General features: G+C 52.0%; 5 gene segments (V, D, J or C); all 5 read left to right on the forward strand.

The window, feature by feature from the left end:
* The first annotated feature begins 75 nt into the window (after nt 1-75).
* Nucleotides 76-744, forward strand: LOC128824820 (immunoglobulin lambda variable 8-61-like). The segment is given in 3 exon segments: nt 76-134; nt 279-595; nt 709-744. Coding segments are annotated over 3 exon segments (399 nt in total).
* A 2,949-nt stretch (nt 745-3,693) lies between these two features.
* Nucleotides 3,694-4,600, forward strand: LOC128824821 (immunoglobulin lambda variable 6-57-like). The segment is given in 2 exon segments: nt 3,694-3,760; nt 4,182-4,600. Coding segments are annotated over 2 exon segments (465 nt in total).
* Nucleotides 4,601-10,315: 5,715 nt separating this feature from the next.
* LOC128824822 (immunoglobulin lambda variable 8-61-like) lies at nt 10,316-14,510 on the forward strand. The segment is given in 3 exon segments: nt 10,316-10,370; nt 10,515-10,831; nt 14,490-14,510. Coding segments are annotated over 3 exon segments (384 nt in total).
* Nucleotides 14,511-14,631: 121 nt separating this feature from the next.
* On the forward strand, nt 14,632-16,436 carry LOC128824823 (immunoglobulin lambda variable 3-19-like). The segment is given in 3 exon segments: nt 14,632-14,677; nt 14,844-15,127; nt 16,200-16,436. Coding segments are annotated over 3 exon segments (567 nt in total).
* A 3,911-nt stretch (nt 16,437-20,347) lies between these two features.
* LOC128824824 (immunoglobulin lambda variable 8-61-like) lies at nt 20,348-20,913 on the forward strand. The segment is given in 2 exon segments: nt 20,348-20,410; nt 20,534-20,913. Coding segments are annotated over 2 exon segments (426 nt in total).
* The last annotated feature ends 3,016 nt before the right edge of the window (nt 20,914-23,929 follow it).

Here is a 23,929-nt window from a genome sequence, read left to right on the forward strand (position 1 = left end):
CCAGCTCTGGGGGTTTAAGAGAGAATCGGAGTGTTCCAGCCAGAGACCCGTTTGCCTCAGGAAGCCGAGCTCGTCTGGATTCCCCACCATGGCCTGGGCCGCTCTGCTCCTCGCGCTGCTCACTTACTGCGTTGGTAAGGGGGGCTTGATCCGGTGAATGAAGCAAAATAAGAATTTATAACAAGCTGTAGCGCTGCTCTCTCTGCAGGCAGCGCTGAGAACGTCGGTTCTGCTCCGTGCTAGGGGGAGTTCTGATGAGCTCGTTTCTCATGTTTCAGGTTTCAGTTCCCAGCAGCTCCAGTCGCTGAAGGCGTCCGAGTTCGTGTCTCCTGGAGGGACCGTGACCCTCTCCTGCAGCCTGAGCAGTGGGGCCATCGCTGATGGCAACTACCCACTCTGGGTTCAACAGAGACTGGGGAATGTTCCTCGGCTGATCATGTACAGCACGAGTACCAGGCCCTCGGGGATCCCAGCGCGTTTCACTGGCTCCAGATCGGGTAACACCATGTCCTTGACCATCACGGGGGCCCTAGCGGAGGATGATGGTGATTATTACTGTTCTGTATGGGCTGTGAGCATTCACCACAGCGATACAGTCAGATGGGGAAGTGATACAAAAGCCTCCCTCTGCAAGCCAGGCCATAGAACTTCACCTAGTAACTCCTGTCTAAAGCCCAAAACATGGTTAAACTCGCCCATCTCTTTTAGAATGACCCCCAGGCTCGATTTATAGACCCCAACTGATGGGGAATGTTCCACAGCCCTTTGTAATCTGCGCCAGTGCTTAATTACTGTGCATGTCATTTCCAGTTTGAAGTTTTCTAACTGCAGCTTACAAGCACTGGATCTTGGTCTGCTAGATTAAACAGCCCCTGAGTACCTGCTCTTCCGCCGTGATCAAGTCACCTCTTAACCTTCACTTAGACAAGCTAAATAGTGAGAGAGAAAGTAACTCAGCCGACGATTAGTGTTTGCCAGACCTTGAAATATTCATGTAGCTCTTCTCTGAACCCCAGACCTGGACACACTGTTCCAGTCGTGGTCTCTTGAGTGACCCAGACAAGGGTAATCTCACCTTCTTTCTCCTACAGCACACTCACAGATGCTAGTGTTGGAGTTGTCCTCCTGCAAATAGAGAGATTGAGCCTATGTCTCGGGTGCTGAGGGCTCCCAACTCCCACTGACTTCCACTGGGGGCATAGAGCAGGTTCCAGGGTGACTGAAGAGCTTCTCCTGGGTGTGTGAAATCTCTGCACAATGCAGAATAAGAACCTACATACAGTAGAATAGAACTTGGTCTCTTTGGTTCCCCGCTGGGGATTTTCCACTCCTCCTCCTCTAGAGCTCTGCAGAGAGCTGGTTTCACCTGGACTGTAGCTCCCCCTTTGTTCTGCCAGGGCCTGGCCTATTCACTTGCTGAAAGTCCTTAACAACTACCTGTTTTTTTGTTTTTTTTGATAGTGACATTAAAATGTTTTAAAAAACTATCTCAATCCTTTGTTTTTTAAGGCTCCTCCTTTCATACGGAGTTTGCAAGACTGAATTAAAACCAAAGAGGAGCAATAAGTAGAGACAGAGACTGCTATCGAAACCCAGCTTTCATTGACAGCAACAAGAAAAGATTCTGCATGGTTGCAAACAAAAATCAGGGCAGTGTTCTTGTAGCCATGTCCATCCCAGGATATTAGAGAGACAAGGTGGGGGAGGGAATATCTTTTACTGGACCAGCTTCTGTTGGTGAGACAAGCGTGTGAGTTTACCCAGAGCTCTTCTTCGGGTCTGCTCTGTGTAAGCTCCACAGCTTGTCTGTCTCAGCAGCAGAGGTTGGTCCAAGAAAAGCTCTTACCTCACGCACCTTGTCTTCCTAATTCAAAGGCGGACATTCCTGCACCCCTCTTGTCTCCTGAGCACAAGGAGGGTGTCTGGAAAGAAGTTAATGCTTTGAGACCTAGTAGATAGCAATACAACAGTGAGTGGGGAAACTGAGGCCTGGTCTACACTCCGAAGTTAAGGTGACATAGCAACGTCGGTGAGGGATGTGAACAAAACACACACACACCCCGCCCCCCGAGCACCATAAGAATGCTGACCTAACCCCCAGTTAGATGCAGCTACATTGAGGGAAGAATGCGTCCGCTGACATAGCTCCCGTCGATCGGAAAGGTGGTGTTCCTACACCAATGGAAACACCCTTTCTGCCTGTGTAGGTGTGACTGCGCTACGGGGTCATGCTGACATAGCTATGGCGACCTACCTGTTGTGATAGTCTCTGTAGTGTAGACGTACCCTGAGTCACACATAATTTCCATAAAAATAATACAGACATTTCCCAGGTTCTCTATCTATGGTCTTCACATACAGAGCCTGGCACAGCAGTATCACACGTGGGGGCCAAATCCAGAAGTGATGCATATGAGGGTGTGAGCCAGACTCTCTCATCCACACACACACGGATCTTGGAAATACAGGGCAGGTGACTTTGTCCCTGAAACGGGTGAGATGTGGCTTCTGTACCCCTATTACCTTCATCTACAGTGGTACCCAAATATTGCTGCATCTGTTATTTTCCTTCATCAGATCTTTTGTTCCTTCATCAGATCTTACACTTCCACATAGAAATGCACAGAAGTTACATTAAAGTCAGTGACGTTCCCTCATTGTTTACACTGGTGGTGTACATGAGATCAGAATTTGGCCCACTGGCTTTGGGGAAAGGCAATGCACTGGCCGGTGTCTGTACAGATGCAAATTCCATGTAATTTGGACTAACTGCTCCAAGCCCCACCCTGATCCCTTCTGACAATGTTCCAGCTGCAGGAACACATTTCCCTTCTGCACTGACATCAGCAAACAGCCTGGGGCCCTGTCTGGGCTTCATTTCCCATTAATCACAGAGCTTCCCAGCACCGTCCCGTTCCTTCCCCGCACAGCGAGGTGGAAACAGCTGCAGCTGCAGCTTTGGAATTAATTAATTAACTAACTGGAGAATTGGAATTAATTTGAAAACTGGACACCATTAAATTAGGCTTGAATAAAGACTGGGAGTGGATGGGTCATTACACAAAGTAAAAACTATTTCCCCATACTTCCCCCTCCCCCCCACTGTTACTCACACCTTCTTGTCAACTGTTGGAAATGGGCCATCCTGATTATCAATACAAAAGTTTTTTTTCTTCTGCTGATAATAGCTCACCTTAATTGATTACTCTCGTTAGAGTTGGTATGGCAACACCCATTTTTTCATGTTCTCTGTGCACATATATCTTCCTACTGTATTTTCCACTGCATCATCCGATGAAGTGGGCTGTAGCCCACGAAAGCTTATGCTCAAATAAATTTGTTAGTCTCTAAGGTGCCACAAGTGCTCCTCGTTCTTTACAATTGATCAAGGGCTACAAGTGGACTCTGTGCAATGCAGAAAATAACTTCTCGCACCTGTGCAGGGTTCTCCTTTGTACTGTGAACGAGCAGCCCATGGTCTACACTCTCCAGTGCTGGGTGTCAGTTACTGAGATAAAGACACTTGTCCTTTATGGCCCTTCTCCCATCTCAGAGTGGGAGTGGGGAGGTCAGGGCAGCAGCAGCAGCCAATAAGCAGGGAGCAGATTTGCATGAAGGGGCCGTTCTCCAGCGCTGGGGGTTTAAGAGAGAATCGGAGGGTCCCAGCCACAGACCCATTTGTCTCAGGAAGCCGAACGCGTCTGGATTCCCACCATGGCCTGGGCCCCTCTGCTCCTCGCGCTGCTCACTTACTGCTCAGGTGCGTGGACGGTTTTGCTAATAACAATCCTCACCTTCCATTGCCTCTCTGATTCCAGCAGGGCGAGGGGGGGTAGGATTGCTCTGTATAAATGCAGCAAGTGGGTGAACACCGGGGGTGTGAAAAGCCATTTAAGCTAAAGCACAGTGCTGGCACAGGAACAATTGGGTATAAACTGGCCATGAGAAAATTGAAACGGCAAATGAGGGAGGGTCTGAAACAGCCTCCCAATAGGGACAAAGCACCTAACCCATTTTAAACTGGAGCTCGCTAAGGTAACGACCAGGATTGTGTGACTGGGTTGCCTGCGATAGCAGGGGCTGGAGTTGATGACCCAGGAGGTCCCTTCCAGCCCCGTGTGCCAATCAGAGATGCAAACGGCTCAGCTAACAACTTCTCTCTGTTACTGGTTTTGTATTAGGATCCTTGGCCCAGTTTGTGCTGACTCAGCCGCCCTCAGCATCCGCGTCTCCTGGGCAAACGGTGACAATCTCCTGTGCCAGGAGCAGCGGCAGCATCGGTAGCTACTATGTATCCTGGTACCAACAGAAGCCTGGCAGTGCCCCAAAGCTTATTATATACGAGTGGAACAAGAGACCCTCTGGAATCTCCGACCGATTCTCCGGCTCTACAGACACCTCCGCCAATGCTGCCTCCTTAACCATCTCTGGGGTCCAAGCCGACGATGAGGCTGATTATTACTGTCATTCATATGACAGCAACAGCAATCCCACAGTGCTACAGGCCCATGGGGAACTGAGACCAAAACCTCCCACAGCAGCTCACGTTCCACTGCTCTGGTCTCACTGCATCTTCCCCCTGCCTGAGGCCCTGCAGTGAAATGAACTGTCTCTCCCGCCTCACAGGTGGTACAATCCCCAAAAAAGGGCAAACTGTGAGGTAGCTTCTCTGTGTTTTGTTTTGGGAGATGGAGGCCGGGGGATGCTGCTGCCTTGTGGAGACAGGCTGTAGGGTGTTGTACTGGCATGGGACAGACGGCTGGGGAAGGTCTGTGCTCTGCAGGGCTCCTTATCTCAGCTGGGGCAACGAGCCACATGTGCTCCCCTCAGTCCATGCTGTCCGCGGGCACGTAGGGGGCGTGGCCTTTCCACTCCCAACTCCTCGCTGGCCGTGTGTGCCATTGGGCTGTGCAGTGCCGCTAGGCGACCCCAAAGCTGAGCACTCTGGGGGCGCTAGATCTAGGCTGTGTCTAGCCCCTGCCCAAGTGCAGTGAGGAAGGACGATTCCTGGGCCCCGTCCCCATCTCGTGCCTGTGCACTGAACCAGCCAGGGAATGACTCCAGATACATCAGACAGACGGGGGAGGATGTATACACAGGGGGAGAGATTGGAGTGGGGGTGGGGAGAGACATGGAGATGGGAAGGGGCTTGAGATCACTGTGGGAGTGACTGAGGTTTGTTTCTAGAAAGTCCCTTCTGTGTGACTTTCCACGTCGGCAGACCCTGGGGAGGAAGGGTCCGGATGGCGTCCCCCATGACAGGGTGGAGTGTCTCTGTCATAGCGGATTGTACCAGGTGCCAATGTAGCCTGGTGCCAGGACACCAATGCCACGTTTTCTATTTGGGGGAGTAACGAGGATGAATCCTACAGAGAATACCTTTGACCTGACCCCAGCCTTGGGTGGATGCCAGCGTGTAGGAGGGCAGATCCAACATTCCTCTTAGAAAGCCATTCTTCCCAAGCAATCCTACAATAACATTGGAGGGCAGAGGACATCAGGGGAGACTTGGTACTAATAAATGTAAAGCCTTTATCCCGGGGGAAGACATGAACGGCACAGATACCGAATGGGGCAGGGCTGTAAGCAGGAAGTTCCAGCCATCATGATGAAGTGGGTTCATTTTTTTATCCCCAATGCTGTCCCAGCAGTGACCCCCTGGATGGTGTGGGATTGGGCCTGGGAATTAGGAGGGGAGGTGGCCCCAGCGAGATCCCTTTGGTAAGAAAGCGGCTCAGATGATGAAGCCATTGGAGAACCACAGAGCTAAGCGATGAACAATGAGAATATACCAGTGACCCCTAGGGGTCATCCTTGCCCACAGTTTTGCCAGCTGTTGTGAGGCTGCTTGGGACAGACAATGTCTGGTGCACTCTGCAAATCCTGCGGGGGGATTTCCCTCACTGCTGACTGTAACCGATTAGTCTCTCAGTGGAATGGCCCATCTGTACTGTAGTTTTAGAATCGTCTCTCTGTCAAACGCAAAGAAGGAGTTGTGGGAAATGTGGGAGGACCCTGGGTCAATGCGTTCCCTTGTGAGCCCCAGGCTGGGGTGATTTGACCACTGGGCTGCACACAAGCCGTGGTACATCTCCACTGCAACATGATGAGGGAGAGGAAAAGGCCTCATGGAGTGTATTTCAACCACAAAGACAGAGCAGGTAACACAGCGTTGCTGGGCACAAGCTGAGAGCTGTATCGGTGGGGTCAGTAGATGCAGACGTGCTGGGATTGCTGCTGCCCAGCTGTGCTAATGATCTCCCTGGGGACTGAGGTCCTGCACAAGATGCATCCATGGAAAGAGCAGACACCTGCCGCTCTCTGCTGCTTCCGTTCCCAGGGCTCTGCTGGTCTAATGAATGTACGTCAGCTCCCTGGGGCTAGAGCCCCACAGTCCAGGCTTCTGGCCCTGGAGATGGGAAAGTCCCAGGTTGCTGGTTTTCTCTTCAGCCCTCAGGGGAGCTGGGCGGTAGGGAAGGAAGATGCTTAAAACCTGCTTTATCCACCAGCAGGAACCATGTGAACAAGGGCCGGTCTGGGATCATGTGATGGCAAAGGCTAAATAGATGAAAAGGGTCCCTCCATCTCTGGGTGGACACGGCCTTAAACGTTAATAGCAGTTCTGAGCATGTCTGCGACTACAGGCCTTTGCCCCCTGTACAGAAAGGAACAGGAGTATTCCGGGGGAACCGGACGCCTGAGACTTGCAAACAGAGATTGGCCTGAACCAGACCCGGGATCAGAGCATCACATGGTCTGTAAAAGTTGCAGCTACTTTATCCCTTTGGTCAGTTTTCAGGATTTGTTTCGCAGGGTTCGTTTGCAGGACGTGGGCGGGAGGGCGCTCTGCAAAGTAAGAGCTGGGAAATGAATCAACTGCTGGTTCCCCTTCATCGGGTTTAAATCACTTACAAGACCAGCAGGGAGGAGCTGGAGACAGCTCAGCCAGTGAGCAGGGAGCAGATTAGCATGAGGGGCCGTTCTCCAGCGCTGGGGGTTTAAGAGAGAATCAGAAGGTTTCCAGCAAAGACACTTTTGCCTCAGGGAGCCGAGCTCGTCTGGATTCCCACCATGGCCTGGGCCCCTCTGCTCCTCACGCTGCTCACTTACTGCATGTGTAAGAAAGGTTTATTTGCTGGGGGAATTAAATAAGAATTTTCCACACAGATTATCCCCTCCCCCTCATCCCCGGCCTACCTGCGGGATGTTTCTGGGGACGCTCAGGAATAGCTGTCCTGAGCTGATTTCTAATATTGTTTCAGGTCCCAGTTCCCAACAACTCCTTGCCCTGAAGCCCTCAGAGTCGGTGTCTCCTGGAGGGACCGTGACCCTCTCCTGCAGCTTGAGCAGTGGAGCCATCACTGAGAACAGCTTCCCACACTGGGTTCAACAGAGACCGGGGAATGTTCCCCGACGGCTGATACAAGGCACTAGTGCCAGAGCTGCTGGTGTCCCAGAGCGTTTCACTGCTTCCATGTCTGGTAACACCATGTCCTTGACCATCGCTGGGGCCCTAGCAGAGGATGATGCTGGTTATTACTGAGCTGCGTGGAGTGGGGGAGCTCAACACAATGGTGCGATCGGATGAGGAACTGAGACAAAACCCCCAGAGGCTGTGACAGGCTGGCCAACGTGCCTGCTGCAGAGCATGGTGCCCAGCTGGAGGGAAGCAGAGAACCGCTTGCGCTGTTCAGGGAAGAGCTTTTCCCTACTCCCTCCTCTCTCCCCTGCAGGCAGACCCCTGCCCCCCTTCCTCTGGGGATTTGTCTCTTTTTGCTTATTTTATTTAAGTTCTGTAGCTCCTCCCCCAAGGCATGGCTCCAGCCTTCCCCCTGGTCTTGCTATTGCTAATCGGAGCAGCTTCTCCGCCCTCCTCGTAGGGCTGGTCCTGGGTTCTTTGTTGCAATGCCTGGTGCCTCCCCCCAAGGTGACTCCTCTCTGCCTGGGACACGAGGGGGCTGTCCCTTGGGAAAGAGACTAACCCCACTCCTCTTAACCAGGAGTGGGACCCAGCACGCAAGGAACAAAACACAATAATACAAATCCCAACACATGAAAGGTCCCACCCAAAAGTAACAGTGGAACTAAGGGGACTTCACTGGGACAGGAAACAGAGGCTCAAGGGAAGGAAAGGGTTGAAGTTAACTGATAAATGCTAAAGCAGTAATGATACAACCAGATCTCCACCTCCCCCTGTTCACAACTGTACCACAACCCCCAGCTGCCCCCGGCACCTTCCCAGGCAGACGGAAGGTCTAGGCTGATTCTGGAGATGGGTGTGGCAGTGCTGCAAACATTGTCCGGTTAACAAACACCCTCTTATAGTGTTTTCACCCCTGGGTCAGGCAGGGTCCTCTCCTAGGTCCCTGGCAGGGTCCTGGAAAGTTCTTGGCTAGTTCTAGGTAGTTGGCATCAGGTGGTTTCTCTGCCTGCCTGGATGCTGGTCTCTGCAGGGCTGGAATTGCCTGGCCATGCGCTGGCTCCCACAGCCGTACAAAGACCCCCGTGTGGGGAGTGGGAGTAACCAGAGGCTCCCTCGGCTGTTCTGCTTCTCTCAGCTCCAAACCCAAACAGCTAAAGTGAAACTCAGGGGATGTCTATAGTGCCCTGCGCTTGGACTCCGGGGTTGTGAACAGCAGGGCCCACCAACGTGCTGCGCTGTGACTCCCTTGCGCTGACGCTGTGGCGGGAATTTACAGGCCCCGAGTTGGCAGTAATGTAGTTGTCTGAACCTGAGGGAGGGGGATGGGCTTCAGAGCCCGAACTCCAGCCTGAGCCACGACTTCAAAGCGCTGTCTAAGCAGCTAATTTTAGAGGGCTAGGGCAAGCCTGGCTCCCAAGTCTATCGACCTGGGCTCGGAGGCTCTGAATCGCTTCAAAATACCATGTGGACACATCCCTAGCGGATCAGTCCAGTGTTCCAGGAGCTGGCAAACCCTGAAGGGAATTACACGTTCAATTTCAGCAAGGAAATGTTCCCTCTCCGAGGAACCTGGGCATCTGCAAAAACCACGTCGTTCAAAGCAGAAAGAAAACGGGCAGCATGAAATCATTGCCCAGGGCTGACTGTCATCTCCCAGGAGAACGAACTGAGTGGAGAAGGGGGCGGAGTGGGCTCAGCAGAGCTAGGCAGAGAAGGAGGAGTCTGATGTGATGGAGAATCCCACTGGAGAAATGCTCACAACTGGCTGCATGCTGGGCGAAAGGGGAGGGGTCCACACAGGGCAGTATTTGCAGATATTTGTATTCATTGCATCACTGGACGAAGATGTTTCCACTCAGGACCTGCTCATCCAGTCAGTTTTGCAATTTTCTTTCCTTTCTCCGGGACCTGCCAACCCACCACTGATGGGATAATTCAGCCCCAGAAGTTCAGGCTCCAACACCTGTTCTAAATCCTCCAGGCCAGGCTGTTTCCATTAATAAACTTGTGGGTCTCTTCATGCTACTGCTGGGAAAATTTAGTTGCACAGAGAGCCGGAGATATGTTTTTGTACAGCACCTGGCACAATGCAACCACCATCCTGATCAGGGCCTCTGGGTGTCACTGTAATAGACACATCGATAATCTGAGAATTTTTCTTTCACCCCTGGAGACACGAGTTCAAATCCTGATTTAGCTCACAATTGAAATCCTGTTTGGTGGTTCCACCGGTGTCCACAGTTACACCCAATAAAAAATGGCCACTGGGTTAGAAATGAATGGAAATGTTGCCCTAAGAAAGGCTGAGGACTGTTGGAGCAGAGCTGTTCCAGATCGGGGATGGTAAAACAGGGCAGAGACCTGCAGCTGGGATAACTGATGCCTCCCAGGTCAGGATTGGAATGGGAAACTCTTGTACAGAACAGCCCTACGCCCTGTCTCGCTGCAGCCGGAGTGACCGGTGACGGAACGGAGCTCAGAGCTCATTCCCAGCGGGCTCTGTGCCACGGGGGCTGAACGGATGACAGCGAGGGTGTCTCTGTGTTAAAACATTTGCTGCTGCTGGACAGGGGAATGTGTCCTAGTGATCTGCTGTGAGTCACATCTGGAACCAGGGGAATCCACCAGCTCCTCAGACAGGTGGGAAGCTTGTCACTCTCTCAAGCAGGGCCCCCAGTGACCCCAAGAGCGCACAGAGGGGAACTTGGCCTGCTCTGTGCTCTCAGCCCAGTGAAACAAACTTCCTGTGGTTGGCTCGGCCCCTTTAGGACAGAGCTATAAGCAGGGGGAGCCCCTGAGTGAGCAAGAGATTTGCATGAAGGGGCCGTTCTTCAGCTCTGGGGATTTAAGAGAGAATCGGAGGGTTCCTGGAAGAGAGACGTGATCCTCTGGATTCCCACCATGGCCTGGGCCCCTCTGCTCCTCACGCTGCTCACTTACTGCATTGGTAAGGGGGGGTTAATCCGGTGAATGAAGCAAAATAAGAATTTATAACAAGCTGTAGCGCTGCTCTCTCTGCAGGCAGCGCTGAGAACGTCGGTTCTGCTCCGTGCTAGGGGGAGTTCTGATGAGCTTGTTTCTCATGTTTCAGGTTTCAGTTCCCAGCAGCTCCAGTCGCTGAAGGCGTCTGAGTTAGTGTCTCCTGGAGGGACCGTGACCCTCTCCTGCAGCCTGAGCAGTGGGGCCATCGCTGATGGCAACTACCCGTTCTGGATTCAACAGAGACTGGGGAATGTTCCTCGGCTGATCATGCACACTACGAGTACCAGGCCCTCGGGGATCCCAGAGCGTTTCACTGGCTCCAGATCGGGTAACACCATGTCCTTGACCATCAAGGGGGCCCTGGCGGAGGATGATGCTGATTATTACTGTTGTGTGTGGACTGGCAGTGCTCATCACAGTGATACAGTCAGATGGGGAAGTGATACAAAAACCTCCCTCCCCCCTGTGCCCTGCTGGGAGCTGTGGTGGCTGCAGAGCCCAGGGTATGAACAGAGCAAATCAGAGAGCTGAGCTTCACTCCCTGTGAAATCCAGCTCCTCCCCCTGTGCGCAGGGACAGCGCTCTCCCCACCCTCCGGACACACTGCGCAGAGGGACGACTGAGCCTCTTACAGTGACTGCGGGGCCTGCGCCTGCTGGAACAGGGCAAAGCTTGCTGGGCACGTCGGTGTGGCTGCTCCTGGCTCAGAAGCTGGGAGGGCATCAGACACATGGCTACATGAACAGGAGAAACATATTTCCTCACCTGTGTAAGGCCAGCTCCAGCCAACCCCCAGAGCAGTCCCTGTGAGCCATTCCATTGACTGCACGGACACTGGATTGGGCCCTTCAGCTTTGCACTGGGGGTCGCAGTGGCAAACACAAGTCTTCTGGGCACTGAGTGGGCGGCAGTTTCTCTCCTTACAAACATCCCCATGACACAGAAATACAGTGTGGATGACACTCTTCCACATGGCCACTGACCGAGCGTGGGGAGCACGGCCCCAGTGTTCTCCTCCCTCTCCTCCTCCACTTGGCCGTCCCCCTACACAGCAGCTGTCTGGGCACTGGCTAGCTGGCAGCATCCCGCTCCCTCTTGACGCCCGTTCTTTCTTCGTGAAGAAGCCAGGCAGTGAGTGATGCCCTGACTCCCCTCTCAGCTCTCTCTGGTTGGGGCTGGCTTTGTGACCCTGGGTGGCCAAGTCCCACTTTGAAGTTGGCTTTTACTCATTGAAGGGCTGATTCTTCATTACCCCCTATGTACCTCCATCCCAGCATACAGGGGAGTTTCAGGTACCGGGGGAAGCCAGCAGAATGTACCCCTGTATTCACACCCTGCACACTACCATGAGAATCTTTGTACAAAGTATGTCTTGGGAGGTGTCACTAAAAATCTCATAATTTGCTGCTCATTATTGCCACACATATTTTACCAAGACAACATTGTATGTGAAGTTATAAGATTCCACTATATGGTGGTATTAACAGGTGTCCCAAACAGAAATTGGCAAAGAGTTCTGTCCTCAAACCAAGGAATGTGTGCCCTGCTTAATTTGCATTTAAGCAGTAAACAGAGGAGGACAGAAAACAAAGGACGCTCAAACCGGTGAGAAAAAAGCAGCAGGGAACATCCTTCCCCCTAGACTATTTGTCTCCTGGTATCTAGCTGGAAATGCTTCTCAAAGAGGTGAAACTATAAAAAGGAGCAAACAGCCCTAGGCACCTGTACCCCTCTCTCTGCCCATCGATTTCCTGCACCTGCAGGGACAAAGGAAGCAGCCGTTGGACTGGGGGAGGGCGCCTGACCTAAGAAGTTTGGCCAGTAAGCCAGCTGAAAGCCTGTGATGAGAGAACTTTGCTTTGAATTTCTGACTTTTAGGCCTCATTACTTGTACTCACTTCAAATCTCTCTCTTTGTCATTCATAAACTTGTTTTATTGTTATATCTAGTCCAGTGTGTTTAACTGAAGTGTCTGGGAAACTCCATTTGGGGCGGCAAGTTCTGTCCATATTATTCCTTTTAAAGAAATAACGGACGAAGTACAGCTTGAACTGTGCAGGAGAGGGCTGGGCAGTACAGGACATAGGTTTCTGGGGGGAAATCTCAGGCAAAGGAAAAGTTTTTGCCCAGGTCACAGATCTGCCGTTTGGCCAGAAGAGGTCACTACAGCTGCAGAAATCCCCTGGTGGCTGGTGGTTCCGGTGGTTAGTTTGCCATGCCCGGCTCCCTCTCAGCAGCGGCGTTGGAACAATTTTTATAGTGGTGGTGCTGTGAGCCATTGAACCAAACTGTAAACCCTGCATAGAATGGAACCACTTCAAGCCAGGGGGTGCGGCAGCCCCCCCAACCCCTCTAGCTCCAGCACCTCTGCCTCTCAGTGCACAGACCAGCACAGAGTTCAGTGTCTTTCAGGTGACTCTGAACACAGCTGATGGTTATGCCAAGCCCGCAGTTCCCATCCTGGGGGCGGGAGACTGAAACCAGAGGCTTGTGATGATATGACAGTGGAGTTACAGGTACCCAGCATCATTCCAGCTGCTGGCCACAGACAGACAGACAGACGGACAGAGGGGAAAGAGAAACAGAAAAGGAAAGAGAAGAAATAAGGAACAGGAGCTCCAGAAACTCCATCTGGGGCAGCTTCAACTTCCGGGCGCTCCGAACCGTTCTTCCTTCGCCTCCGCTTGGTCATCGCCCTGGACAGCAGCCAGAAGGGGTGGGCACCGGTTGGCAGAGTCCTGGTCACTCTGGGGTCCATTCTTCCATCACGAAGAAGGCCAGACAGTGACTGATCCCTCGACTCCCCACTGAGCTTTCTCTGCTTGGGGCTGGCTTTGTGACCCTCGGTGGCCTGGTCCCAGTTTGAAGGTGTCTTTTACTCATTTAGGGGCAAATTCTTCCCCCGATCCCCAGACAGGTGCAGAAACTGGTCAGGCAGCAGAGCCAGAGAGGTCGTGCCATGTGGAGGTGGCAGGAGACAGGGGCTCTGCCCACATGCACCCCCCATTGCCCCATGGGCCCTGCCTGGGATCCTCCATGCCAACATGCAGGGGCAGTTTGGGGTACAGGCTGAAGCCATTGGTTCCGTGGCTATGGAGATCCACATACAATTGCCCCAGGCAGGGGAGGTGCAATAGCTAGACAGGGGATTACGGAGCAGTTCTGCCCTCCCATGGCAGGTGGGGATGGGGGAGGGTCCATGCCCTCCCTGCACATGGGCTGTTTGCTCGGGTTGTGCCCAGGAACTAGGGGTTTCCCATAACAGGAGCGAGGGAGCAATTGGGCTGCAGGGGCCTGTTCATGCCAGAGACACTCCTTGTAATGCACTTCCGGACGGGGTCAGGCAGGAGCCGCCTGTCCTGGGTGCTGAGCGATGTGCGTTCTATACCCCCAACTAATTCTCTCACCTCTCTATTTTCCATTGCGTTCCAACCCATCCCCTGCCCATTGTGATGCCATGTACATGTGTCCAGAGAGCCTCCGAGCTCTTTCTTCTCTGCCCTGCTGAGAAGGGGAGTGCGAGAGGCTCACACAGACCCCATGGAGGCCAAATTACAGGAAGGAATCCTCAGCAACAGCAGAACTTGCACCCGCGTCTGATTAAACAAACATGAACGCACTGATTCACTGGGAAACTTCGATCCCGTCCAGCCGTCTTTGCAGTGTCTTTGTGGCCACAGGTTAGATGCTGTACAAATTTAAAGCAGAAAGTACTTTACACCGAAGGAACCTACACTGCCTGAAATGGACACCAAACACCTGCGCTTCCTTAATGAATCACTAAATATCAGTCTAACAGGTTTTAAAGAGCAATGCAAACTTCTTGTATTGCTGAGAAGACAAATGGTAGCCCTGGGTAGCGCTGCATAGAGCTATAGCTGTCAGACTTCTTGTGAAATCACTGGGCTGTAGCGCACAATGGCTTACTGTGCTACTGGGTGTTCTGGAGGCCTGGATTCAAATCCTGGTTACATTAGGACTTTCAATAGTACAACAAGGAGCACTACCATCATCAGTTACTTCTGGTACATGGCTGGAAAAATGTTAGTAATTCGGGTTCTTTTTCCTTCTCTTCCTTCTCTAGAACATGCTCTCCAGCCAGTGAGCAGGGAGCTGATTTGCATGAAGGGGCCGTTCTCCAGCGCTGGGGGTTTAAGAGAGAATCTGAGGGTCCCAGCCACAGACCCGTTTGCCCCAGGAAGCCGAGCTCGTCTGCATTCCCCACCATGGCCTGGGCCCCTCTGCTCCTCACGCTGCTCACTTACTGCGTTGGTAAGGGCGGAGGGTTGGGTTTCTCTGAATGGATCCCAAGACCAGGGGCTGATCACTAACTGGGCTTTGGGTTGAAATCCCTGGGACTCGCTCCCTGATTTGGGAAGAACATTTCTCAGACAAGGGAGGCAGGTTGTGATTGGTTGGTTTCTATTGCTCTCTCCAGGTTGGAGTTCCCAGAGTGCACTGACTCAGACCAGCTCCATGGCAGTGAAACTGGGGGAGACGGCCGAGCTGCACTGCACACTGCAAGGGGTGGAGTACATTAGTAACAACAGCCCATCCTGGTATCAGCAGAGATCGGGGACGGCCCCTCGGTTACTGATCTATAACTCTAGGAGCAGAGCCTCCGGGATCCCCGAGCGCTTCTCTGGCGAGATGAACGGTAACAGGGCGTCGTTAACCATCACTGGAGCCCTGGCCGAGGACGAGGGGGATTATTACTGTGCTGTGTGGTACTCTAGCTCTCATCATAGTGACACAGTCAGATGGGGAACTAAGACAAAAACTCCCCTATTGAACAAAGCCCTTAGCAGCTGCCGCTGCCTCTCTCGGGTGCCAGGCACAATAACAGTCTCTGGTGGCCACAAAAGAACTCCTGGCCAGAGCCTAGCCAGATGTGTGAGATTTCGGTCAATGGGTGGGAGTGGCCGGGCTGCCAAAGGCTGGCAGACAAGTGAGGTGTGGGACACTTGGCAGCCCTGTCTTTCCACTGGTGAGCAAATTCACAAAGGGTTTCCGTGGAACTATTCCTGATTTACACTGCAGTGAGATCGGAGCCTTGCCCATCTGCCCTAGCACTACCCCAGCTAATGGGAGAGGGCTTCTTAGCTCTGCCTCATGCCTGAGGGACCTGCAAATGGTCATTGGAGAGAGAGACCCTCCATTGTCCTATGAACATTCAAAACTGTACTGGGCAACCCAACCCCACCCCACCCACCCCTTCAAGGATTTAACCCAGGCATTGAACTGCAAATGTCATCAGCACTGCAGATTCGTATCAGCCCTCAGAGCTAAGCGTATGGAGCTCTTGGCCTGTGGAATGAAATAAGGTGTGACTGCAGCAGGATGCCGTCCCAGAGCAGATCCTGAATAGAGCCCAGCATCGAGAACGCCCTGGATCAGCACCAGGGAACAGGGGTACACTCAAGTGTGTGTGACGCAGGCCATGGCCATGAGAGTGCACTGGGGACGGTCTCAGCAGGAAAAGACACCAGCCATCAGAGTTATAAGGTTCTTGGGTCCCAAGGCCCCCCTCCTTCCCTCACCGTCCATGCTCAAATCAGGATATGTCCTACCGTGAATGGACATGGAGAACAATTAATCACCATCTGCTTTATAACAGCCCTTAACATATTTGAAGACTGTTATCAGGTTTCCCACCTCAATCATCTTTTCTCGTGCCCATTTTTTTTACCTTGCCTCATAGGTATGTTTCTACAGCTTTTCTCATTTGTGTTGCTCTTCTCTGGATTGTCTCCAGTTTGTTTACATCTTTCTTAAAGTGAGGTGCCCAATGGAGCTGAACAATTCTCTCCTGTGTCTTCAATACGACGCTCCTGTTAATTCACCCCAGAAAGATATTTGCCTTTTTTGCAATTGGGTCATATTGGCACATATTCAATTTGTGATTCACTATAACCACCAGGTCCTTGTCAGCTGTATTCCTGCCGAGCCAGTTATGTCCCAGAGAGAGTGGGCACAGCAGACCTGTGAAGAGAAAGAGGTGTCAACTGTGATGGAGAACCCCATGGGATAAAGGTCTCGTGATTGGCTGCACGCAGGGCTAGAGGAGAGGAATCCACATGGGCCGTCTGCAGATATTTTCATTTGTTATGTAAGCAGAGTCAGGATGAGCTCTACCCTGACATCTGGTGGTGAATTATGGCGAGTGTGGAAAAGAACTCCAGGGGCTGATCTTGTTTGCATAGGCACACCCACTCGCCTGGCATGAAACCACAGCAACTCAAAGTGGTTACTTTGGCTGGTGTGGGATCCCCAGTTTCTCTGTTATTGGGGCAGGAAGAATAAAGTTTTGTTACCCTGATTCTGTGAATCAAAGCCAGTGGAACTGTTGTATGACAGAAGGACGGAGTGAGTCATTCACCATTACCTAAGTAGCATTTGCTTGTCAAGGGGCATGGGTTACAAAACCCAGTGCATGGAGAGAGGATGGGGACAGGTATTTGTACCTGATGGTATGGCCCCCTTCCTGAGGGGGTTGAAACACCAATTACACTACCTCCTCTCTCCACTGTTGAATGTCAGAGCTAATTTTGATTCCCTTAGGAGTCTAGTTACAGACTGCTGAGCTGAGTTCACTTTGGGCCAATAGTGCACCAGCACTGGGGCTCCCCTACTACTAGCTGAAATCACTAAGAGCTGAAATCATTAAGAGCTGAAGCTATTTAAGAGCTGAGATCACTGAGGTTGTGTTAACTAGTGGGGGAGCCTGAAGCTATATTGCTAAGCTAACTTAGCTTAGTGGGGGTGAGCGGAGCGGAGCGGAGCGGCTCACAGGTCGGTGAGCGGAGCGGCTGGAGGAGCAGCTAGCAGAGCAGAGCAGAGCAGAGCCTTGTGGGAGCGGCCCAAGGGACGGCTGGAGCGGAGCGGAGCGGCTCACAGGTCGGTGAGCGGAGCGGAGCGGAGCAGCGCGGCTCACAGGTCGGTGAGCGGCGCGGCTCACAGGTCGGTGAGCGGAGCGGAGCGGCTCACAGGTCGGTGAGCGGAGCGGAGCAGCGCGGCTCACAGGTCGGTGAGCGGAGCGGCTCACAGGTCGGTGAGCGGAGCGGCTGGAGGAGCAGCTAGCAGAGCAGAGCCTTGTGGGAGCGGCCCAAGGGACAGCTGGAGCGGAGCGGCTCACAGGTCGGTGAGCGGAGCGGAGCAGCGCGGCTCACAGGTCGGTGAGCGGAGCGGCTCACAGGTCGGTGAGCGGAGCGGAGCAGCTGCCAGAGCAGTTTCGTGGGACGGCAGGAGTGGGACTGCGGGTGGAGTGGAGCAGTTCGAAGCAAATGCTACTTAGGTAATGGTGAATGACTCACTCCGTCCTTCTGTCATACAACAGTTCCACTGGCTTTGATTCACAGCCGGTTGGCCTAGGATCACGTAAGGTGCCCCTTAACACCCTGCTCACCCCCCCCCTTTGAACTCTGGGGCTGCACTGATCATGGACAGAGACTTTGGGGGGTTGTTGGACTTTTGGGACTTTTGTGATTCTTGGGTTGCTGGACCCAAGAGACTTTGGGATTGGTGGACTTTTGGGACTTTGGTGAGTCTTGGGTCGCTGGTTTCAAGAACCAACGGGAGAGGACACGGCCCAATTTGCTGGGATGGGTCTTCGCTCATGATTTGGTCTAAGAACTCTAGTTGTGGTGTTTTTCCAATTTAATGCTGATGTTGTTTACCTCATGTTATTAAACATTTTCTGTTACACTCAGACTCCGTGCTTGCGAGAGGGGAAGTATTGCCTCTTAGAGGTGCCCAGGGGGTGGTATGTAATTGTCCCAGGTCACTGGGTGGGGGCTCGAGCCGGTTTTGCATTGTGTTATTGAAACAGAACCCCTAGATACAGAACCCGGCCCTTGTTGCTGCCAACTTAGATGGGCAGAAGGGTTACAGTTACATGCGCTGAATGAAAGTGTTTCCAGTCTCAGAACTGAGGAGGCCAAGTCCTGAAGCTCTGGGAGAATAGTTGGAAGTCATGGCTACAGGAATGGCCGGATTCAGCTTTTCCTCCAGCCAATGACTGGCAGTTTAATAAACTCCTTTTCCTTACAACTGTAGGATGGGTTGTTCCAGCAGCAGCCTCTCTCTGATCCTCACAGAGATTTCCATGCTCTCTAGGGCTGGCCAGCTAATAAGCTCAGAACAGCTCCATCCATTCCACACTGCTTCTCTCTTGGGAACAAGCCTCTGAGGGACATCCCAGAAGAAGGTTATTTTCAGGGGTGAACCATGTGTTAACTAGAGCCTGTCTCAGGGATACCTGCTGCCTATTCATAATCACACAGACCGGGGTGACTTTCATTGGCAATCACATGAGATCCCTCTGGCAACACCACTACCTGGTGTTGACATGGGCGCCAGCACTGGGAAAGGATGGCATGTACTGTGAGTCTCTTTTAATACAGTTTAGCCGCTGGACAGTAGGGGAGGAGCCAGCACCATGTGACCAGCCAGCTCTCTGCAGAACAGGAGCAAGTGCTCCACAGAGCACAGTGTAGGACTCTGACTTAGAACCACACAATCCCACGATCGTACAGCCGGGGAAACGTGACGTAACAATGGGCTAGACAGGAATCAGTATTACCTAGTAGCTCGTGTTCCTAGAGCACTGTACAGCTTCAGAGCACTTTGCAAACAGAAACTGATTAATTCCCATCACACCCCTAGGACACGGGTGGGGTTTATTGGCCTCATTCCACAACTGGAAGGAATAAGGCAGAGGGGCTAAGTGACTTAGCCAGTGCCATACAATGAGCCAAGGAACTTGGCGTCTGTTCATTCACTCAGTGTTGCGAATCCCTGTGACTTCCCACAGCCCTGCGCTGATGGGTCAGTACGGCTGTGACAGTGGCAATTTCCAGCAATATTCTGGATGAATCTTATTAAATCAAGTTGAAGTATTTTCAGAGCCCATTGTATTAAAAATGCAAATGTCTATGGACCATTGTGGGAAGGTTGGGAACTTCGTTCGGAGGAAGACGGCTTAACGCATTATCTGGGAAGTACTGTGACCTTCACATGGCCATGCTGGACAATGTAGCAGGCAGGACAAATCTTTTGGGACGATAGGTGTGCAGTGGAATTCCTAGGAAGTCGTGGGGAGGAGGGGATTTCAACCCCCCGTTTAGGGACTTAGCCTCTGAAGCTTGAACCTTTTGTCTGCTCATCACCTGTTCTCTTAGGACATTTCAAAGACCCAAAGTGGGTTCTTCAGGGACCAACTGACAAAGGAAGGACTCGTAAATGAATAGCCTGACATTAAGTGGACTCGGGGCCTTTGTTCTGATCTAGGAAGTGGACAGGATCTCCAGTCTGGGGAGGGCACCAATCCTTCGGGAAGGGTCAGAAGGACTGGCATGGCCCAGAGCTCTCGTGGAGGTTGGGCTGGCAGGGAGCTCCGGTGAGCTGATTAGCAGACGTGTAGATTCTTTTATTGTTTTTCATGTTTTCTCTGTAATGCTTTTTCCTTAAGAAATAATAGGTTTGCTTAGGAAGACCCATGTGGTAACTTAGGACTATGGGTAATTGCAATTTCTCTGAGGAGAAAGCAAGCAGGCCTGGAGAGGCAGACTGTCTATTGCTGGGAATAGCACAGTGACGGCAGGGAACGTTCAGCCTGGAAATACCCTGGTCAGGAGAGGGAGATAGGTGGGTCTCCACCCAAGAAAGGTGACGACTAGGGTGCCAAAAGCCTGAGGGTGGGTGACTAGGGCCTTTGGGTGCTGTTGTTACACATCCTCATCATCGGACATATTATCTTTCACCTCCATTGAAACAACGTCCCTTGGGTTGGCTCTGCCCCTTTAAGACAGAGCTAGAACTGGAGAGGCAGGAGCCTTGGAGTGAGCAGTAGATTTGCATGAAGGGGCCGTTCTCCAGCCCTGCAGGTTTAAGAGAGAATTGGAGGTTCCCAGCCACAGACCCGTTTGCCTCAGGAAGCTGAGCTCGTCTGGATTCCCACCATGGCCTGGGCCCCTCTGCTCCTCACACTGCTCACTTACTGCATTGGTAGGCGGTGGGGGTTTATCTGCTGAATGAAACAAACTAAGAATTTATTAGCTGTAATGCTAAGAATCTGTGATGTGCTCCGTGCTAGGGGGAGTTCTGATGAGCTTGTTTCTCATGTTTCAGGTTTAAGTTCCCAGCAGCTCCAGCCACTGAAGACATCTGAGTTCGTGTCTCCTGGCGGGACTGTGACCCTCTCCTGTAGCCTGAGCAGTGGGGCCATCGCTGATAACAACTACCCGAGCTGGGTTCAACAGAGACTGGGGAATGTTCCTCGGCTGATCATGTACAGCACGAGTACCAGGCCCTCGGGGATCCCAGCGCGTTTCACTGGCTCCAGATCGGGTAACACCATGTCCTTGACCATCGCTGGGGCCCTAGCAGAGGATGATGCTGATTATTACTGTTCTGTGTGGACAGGGAGCGCTCATCACAGCGATACAATCAGATGGGGAAGTGATATAAAAACCTCCCTCCCCAGCCTGTGCCCTCCTGGGAGAACTTAATCTTTGCACGGGGGGTCACAGGGGCAAAGCCAATGTTATGGGCACAGACTGGGCGGCAGTTTCTCTCTTTACAAACTTCCCCATGACACAGCAATACAGCCTGGGAGAACTGGGGCTGCCTTTTGGGGGCTTATAGACAGAGTGGGAGATTAGTTTGAAAGGCTCCAAACATGGGCTGAATTGTCTGGTGGTGTCAATCCGTGTAGCTCCACTGACTGCAGGGGGGCTAGGTCGATTTACACAGCTGGGAATCACATTCACAATGCCTGTCGCTGTTATCAGTTGGTTCTCGCCCCCCTCAGGTGCCTGCAAAACCCTCAGCCCTAAAATGAAACTCCAAATAATGAAAATCCCAATGATCTGCCCGAGATCCCATCCAGCCATGAACAGGTACAAGCACGAATGCCTTATGCTCCCCTTCCAGCCCCTCCTGTGACCCGGTGTGTCTGGGGCAGCCCTCACTGAAAATGCCAAGGTCTGGGCAGGCTGTAAAAGATAGAGCAGATACTCCCCAAACTGGTGGTTAACATTGAAGTTAGACTCACCAATCAGTCACAAACTGTGTTCCTGATCTCCCACCCCCCTTGGTTATCAAGAAGCTGAAAAAGAAATCACACAGCCCCCCTTTATTACATTCCAGTTCTCTGGCTCCCAATCAGCACCTAGGTCCAATAGAGTGAGAAATTATTTAAAAGTTCTGCTCACATATACAAAAAGTTCTTCTGAACCTAAAGGGTCAGCCACGTTACCAGGTCAACGTGAGTTTGGATCAGGGACGGCTCTAGTTTTTTTGCTGGCCCTGGAACTGTGCCGCCCTAAGCACGTGCTTGGTTTGCTTGTGCCTAGAGCCGGTCCTGGTTTGGATCTTACCCAAAATACTACGCTGCCAGCCAATCCTTTAGTGTCTAAAGTAAAAGTTTATTATAAAGGAAAAAGAACAAGAAGAGAGTTGCTAAATGGTAAAGCAATCACATACATACAGAGACTTCAAAGTCCATATATCAGGTTCTTATCAGTATAGGTGAGTTTGCTGGCTTGAAATTCCCTCTGGAACTCATCCACAGCTTGGATGGATCATTCCGTCCTTTGTTTAGAGCTACAGTTTGTAGAAAAGTTACTCCAGAGGTAAGAAGCAAGAATGAAGAGAAAATGGAGATGATGCAGCTGCCTTTTCTATTCTTTTGCCATGTGGCTGCTACTTCCTGTGTCCCCAAACAAAAGCTTTGCAGCACATGCAGGAAAAAAGCAATAATGTTAATGGGGGGAAGGTCCTCCCTCTTACTCCAGTTTCCTAAGTATCTCTTCTCCACAGCCACTGACTGAGCCTGGGGAACGCAGCCCCTGTGCTCTGGGATGAGCCTGTAACGCCCCCCCCTGGGAGGTATCTCAGGCAAAGGCAGTGTTTGCCCAGGTCACAGATCTGTCACTTGGCCAGAAGAGGTCACTAGAGCTGCAGAAGTCCCCTGGTGTCTGATCGCTCTGGTGGTTAGTTCACCACAATCGGTTGCCCTCTCTCCGGATAGCAGGGTGGAGCCTGCAGTGGCTTTGGGTTGACTCTGGACACGGCTGGACGACGGTCCTGCTAAGCCTCAGTTCCCTGGCTGGGGGAGGGAGGGTGAAAGCACAAGTGTGTGATAATGTTACAGTGGAGTTAGAGTAACCCAGCCTCATCCCAGCTGATTGGCACAATTAGAACAAGCAGACGGACAAAGAAAAAAGGGAAAAGGAAAGAGAAGAAATAAGGATCAGGAAATAAGGATGGGGGGAGCTTCAGCTTCTTCACTCTCTAACCCTTTCTCTCCTCCTCCACTTGCCTGTCCCCCTAGACAACAGCTCTCAGGGGCGGGCACTGGCTGGCAGAGTCCTGGTCCCCCGTGGAGTCCTTTAGAGTATAAGAGCGGCCATACGGGGTCAGACCAATGGCCCATCTCACCCAGTATCCTGTGTTCCGACAGTGGCCAATGCCAGGTGCTCTAGAGGGAAGGACCAGAACAGGGAATCATCAAGTGATCCATCCCGTCGCCCATTCCCAGCTTCTGGCAAACAGCGGTTAGGGACACTTCAGAGCATGGTTTTGCATCCCTGCTCATCATTGCTAATACCCATTGGTGGACCTATCCTCCATGAATGTATCTAGTTCTTTTTTGAACTCAGTAATACTTTTGCCCTTCACAACATCCTCTGGCAACGAGTTCCCCGGGTTGACTGTGTGTTGTGTGAAGAAATAGGTCCTTTAGTTTGTTTTACACCTGCTGCCTATTAATATCATTGGGTGACCCCTAGTTCTTGTGTTGTGAGAAGGGGTAAATAACACTTCCTTATTTATTTTCTCCACACCATTCCTGATTTTATAGACCTCTATTATCTCCCCCCTTAGTCGTCTCTTTTCCAAGCTGAAAAGTTCCAGTCTTATTAATCTCTCCTCATATGGAAGCTGTTCCATACCCCTCATCATTTTTGTTGCCTTTTTCTGTACTTTTTCCAATTCCAGTATATCTTTTCTGAGCTGGGACGACCAGATCTACAGGCCCTGTTCTAGATGTGGGCGTACCCTGGATTTCTTCCTTTAGTCCCAAGGCCAGGCAGGGTAAGGGATGTAACTCATGGTAGCTGGTGGAGGTGGTGCCCTACAGGTGAGGAGAGCCTGCAGCTGTGACCTGGGAGCTCTGAGCAGCCCAGAGGGAGAGCAGGGCCAGTTAAATGACATGGAGCCGGGAAGGTACAAAAGGACGTGATGGGGAGAGTGTCCAGATCTGCAAAGCCCAGCCAAGGAGAGACACTCCGCTGTCTTGTTCTCCGGAGCAGCTCCTCTGGCTCTGTGCGGATCTCACAGAACAGGCAGGTCTGTTGCTGCCCTGAACAATCATTTAGGGCTCAGATCCCTTCTGTAAATATATTTTAAGGCTATTGCTGTGTCACTGGTCTGTCTGTCTAAGCTTTTATCTTGTGGGACTGGAGCACGTGTGTGTGTTGCTGGGGGTGAGCTGTGAGCCTGGCCAATGCTGCGCTCCCTGTT

Source organism: Malaclemys terrapin, chromosome 16 (genome assembly GCF_027887155.1).
Source record: "Malaclemys terrapin pileata isolate rMalTer1 chromosome 16, rMalTer1.hap1, whole genome shotgun sequence".
NCBI classification, from domain to species: Eukaryota; Metazoa; Chordata; order Testudines; family Emydidae; genus Malaclemys; species Malaclemys terrapin.